This window comes from Cynara cardunculus, unplaced genomic scaffold (genome assembly GCF_001531365.2).
Source record: "Cynara cardunculus var. scolymus isolate 2C unplaced genomic scaffold, CcrdV1 Un_Scaffold_6610, whole genome shotgun sequence".
In the NCBI taxonomy this organism is placed as follows: domain Eukaryota; kingdom Viridiplantae; phylum Streptophyta; class Magnoliopsida; order Asterales; family Asteraceae; genus Cynara; species Cynara cardunculus.
Window position 1 is genome coordinate 7,734 of NW_020203063.1, and position 4,235 is coordinate 11,968.

The window sequence follows — 4,235 nt, forward strand, 5'->3', positions numbered from 1 at the left end:
TTACCCTTAGTCCAATAATATGTTTCTTTAATGTATAACTTCAAAGGATTTTCATCTTGCAATCTGGAGCAACTGTTATTGACAAGAGTGTATTATACTATAGCATCACAAGAAGGCCTAAATTTGTTTAGAATTCATATCAACTGTCAGAAAATTAGACTCTGAAAAATGGCATATGCTTCACGGTTGGATAAATTAGAATGCAATTCAATGTACATGAATAAGAGAAAAGAAAAAAATAGGTGATGCAGGTTTTGGTTGAATAAGGAACAACTGATAAAAAGATAATAAAAGAAAAATCAAGTAAACAGCTCAAGTAAACAGCTTAATTGCCTTTACTGTTTCTACTTATGTTGTAGGATTATTTGGTGTATTTGGACTGTTTTAGGACTGTTTAAATAGCTCAAGTAAACAACTCCTAAAACTTATCTTAGGACTGTTTGGTGTATAGCTCCTAACACTTATTGTGCAAAACCTGTTTACATATGTTTGATTTTTACATTCACATTGCCTGCACTGTTTCTACTTATATAGCTGGTAAAAGGAGATGTTTCTACTTAAATAGCTGCACTGTTTTAGGACTGTTTGGTGTCTTTGGTCCTGCACTAGATTATATATGTTTTAGGTTTGTTTGATGTGTTTGGTCTGTTATAGCACCGGTGCGTCAGGTCGATTGAGCCACACCAAGATGTCTATTAGACACTTGCTTCAACGGAGTCCGAGCTTGCTTCAACCAAGTCCTAGTTTCTAAGCTTAGACCTAGTCTGTATGTACCTTAATGTTGATGAAGCAAGTTTGGAACTTTCTCCTGGTGTTAGAGATGCATTAAGCATCCATATCTTGATATGTATTACTTTACCTTTAGTTTTAATTTTCCCTGCTTTCCCACTTCACATTTTTTTATTTGAACATCTAAATGATGCTCTCCAATTTCAGTCTGATGCTGTCTATGATGCAATTGTTTTCTGATGCACATTGTAAGTTGACCAAAATAATATCTATAAATCTACTAGGATAGACAGGTTAAGTCAGAATGAACCCAAAAAAACCCATGGTTGCACATGTTTCAATAGTTTGAGTTGTTGACGAAAATAATAATGTTGCACTTAATCGAAATATAACTGATTGAAAATGAAACGCACAATAACATTGAAAAGGATATCTTCCCTGAAATCTTTCCACCAGGGTGTTCATTTTATTTGCAACCATATTTACTCAAACTGTTGCATAAATAGTAAATCATATCTACATTTGAAACATATTTTTATCTTTGTTATTGCTAAAATCATATTTTGTTTATGTAGGCTATGTCAAGAAAAAAATTTGAGAATAGGGGGAAGCGAAAGGATGTTGCTTTAAACGGTACAGTGAGCACTCCAAATCACCATTTTCGAAAGACAATCCTCTTATCGGTGAGATAGAGACTTTTGGAAAGTTGCATTATAGCGAAAAAGAGGGTTGGGTTAATGACTATTCTCGCACTTCATATATAAGTTACGTTTAACGAACTCTTTTGCATGTCTTCATCGTTTTATAAATCACTAAGATTTATATATATGATTCTTATGTCCATAGGAGAACATGGTAGAGATTAAGCGGCAAACTGAATCAACAGAAAATCCCCGGGTGATCTAGAGATTATGCAATGCATATATTCGGGGATGGTCTAGGGTCCCGAGCACTAGGAGGATTCTACGAGTTCGCGACATAGCACCGGTGTGTCAGGTCGATTGAACCACAYCGAGATGTCTAATAGACTTGTTTCAACAGAGTCTGAGCTTGCTTCAACAAAATCCGAGCTTGCTTCAACCAAATCCGAGCACTTTCTTATGAAGGATGAAGTCGCTGAGTTGCGACAAATGGTGAGGTCAATTGTATCTGGCCGGTCAGTTCCAAGTTTTTTATCTTCATTAACTGTTCAAGACCAACGTTCGGATACTCAAGATCRTTAAATATGATATGATGATTTTGGGTGTTTTTTGTTGATAAATTTAGACGATATGTAAACTAGTTGAATATTAAATTTGGATGGTTCTTATAATATGAAATTATATAACAAATCTATAAAAAATTGTTTTGAGGTTATTTTAATTTGTTTCTGATTAATTTAATATTATTTATTAGTTTAATTTTATTATTATAATATATATATATATATATATATTATAATATATTTTTTAGAGAAGGAATTAATTCTTTAAAAGTGTAACTAAAGATAATTTTTAGAGAAGATTTTGAGTTTGTGTATCTAAATATCATATTTTAAAGAAGATTTCGTAACCGTAACTAACGAGGACTTTTAGAGAAGGTTTTTTAAAAGTGTCACTAAAGCCAACATCTTTAGAGAAGCTTTTCCATTATCTTCTCTAAAAGTATCTTTTAGTAACTCTTACAAACCGTCACAAAATATTTGAAAAGTGTCACTAATATATATACTTTTAGAGAAGCTTTAAATAAAAACTTGACTAACCTTTAGAGAAGTTTTAAAAGTGCATCTAAAGTCTCAATTAAGCGTCTCTAAAGGCTAACAAAAACATACCCTCCGAAAACCCTCTCTAAAATCTTCACCTACCGTCACACAGAGAAGCTATTTGACAAAATTGAAAAACTTATCTAAAGGCTTTAGAGAAGCTTTTAGGACTTTTAAGTACAAAACAATACCTTCTCTGAAGGTCATTTTTCTTGGAGTGGGTGAATCAACGACTCACAAAGTCATCCAATGTGTTTTTAACCGAATTCAACAGTTTCGAGGGCTTTTTAATTTTTTTGGTTGATTCCAAGAAACTGGCTTTCAATTTTTTTTTATTGATGTTTATTGTATATTCTAATATCCCGGAGCACCTTTTAAAATTTAGCGGATGCACCTTTCATATCTAAAAAAATCTATTTGCAAAAATAAGTTGAATGAGTGTGTAAAACCCTGTTAAAGGCTTAATAAATTCGTTCATGTTTGAGTTCATGTATAAAAATCTTAATTTTTACAGCAATTAACATCTTAAATATTATTCTATTAGTTTTTTTAAATATATTCGGATTTATTTATCACATTAAAAATTATATGTGACCAAAGTTAACCACAAGGGTGGTGATTGGTTGGTTTGAGCTTGACTCCAAAGGTCAAAAGTACCTGGAGGTCATAGATTCAAATCCAAAAAAAAATAAAAATCCCCTTGTGGCTACGGAGGTTCAAACCCAAGAAGGAATAGAAATCTCCTTGTGGCTACGGAGGTTCAAATGTGGTGACTCCGGACTCTCTGCAAAGCAGGTGGTCGCCTTGGGATTAGTCGGCTTGCATAGCGGGTTGGATATCCAGGTTAATAAAAAAAACAAAAATGAAGTTTTTGCAAGTCACTACGATATGCATCAATAAAGTTAATTTTTTTATCAAATGATCTTTGACCTATCGGTGTCGTAGTCTTTGGCCTCGTAAGAGGTCAAGGGTTTAAACCCCACCAAAGATGAGAAGAGTATGCGAGTTTATTTGTTGTATTTACCGTATATAAACATTACTATAAGCGTACTCGCACAATGCTTCGAGATACATTGTGATTTTAATATTTCATTTTATTATTTATCTCAGTCGATATTATAATATGACTTTATGTGATTTTGAGAAAGCGATGATGTTTTTATTTTTGAATAAAATATATGTTTGAAGATATCATAAAAATTTGACGAAAATATATCGATATTAGTATCAAATTAACTATTTGAAATTCCTCATTTTTTGTGTAAGTTTTTAATTCAATTTTTTTATAATTTAATTTATGTAAAATAACGAAGTAATTTATATTTGGTTTAATAATATAATTTTTTTTATAAAGATAATAATTATTTATTTGTTGGAACTCGAAAATTATTTTAATTATATTTTAGATTTTTTATATTTTAAAATGAGATGTTCATCATCTATTTGATTATGTTTATCCTCAGTTATTTATACGAATTCAAACATCAAGCTTTAATAAGTTGCACTTATGCATAATTACTTGTAATCTTGAATTTTAAGTAATATACATCAATATACAGTACTTTATGCATAACAAAAATATATTGATATTCGTATCAAATTAAGTATTTGAAATTTCTTATTTTTTGTGTATTTTTTTAGTTTAACCTTTTTATTATAATTTAATATAGTTACGATAACGTTGTAATTTATATTTGGTTTAATAATATAATTTTCTTATAAATATAATAATTAATTATTTTGTTAGAACTCGATAATTATCCTA

General features: G+C 30.5%; 1 protein-coding gene across 1 annotated transcript in view; it reads left to right on the forward strand.

The window, feature by feature from the left end:
• The first annotated feature begins 1,745 nt into the window (after positions 1–1,745).
• The window catches only part of LOC112504716 ((R)-mandelonitrile lyase-like), a 13,463-nt gene continuing 10,973 nt past the window's right edge, over positions 1,746–4,235 (forward strand). Inside the window, exon 1 of the mRNA XM_025108657.1 lies at positions 1,746–1,896. Within this exon, the coding sequence (XP_024964425.1) occupies positions 1,746–1,896 (151 nt within the window). The remainder of the gene's footprint in view (positions 1,897–4,235) is intronic.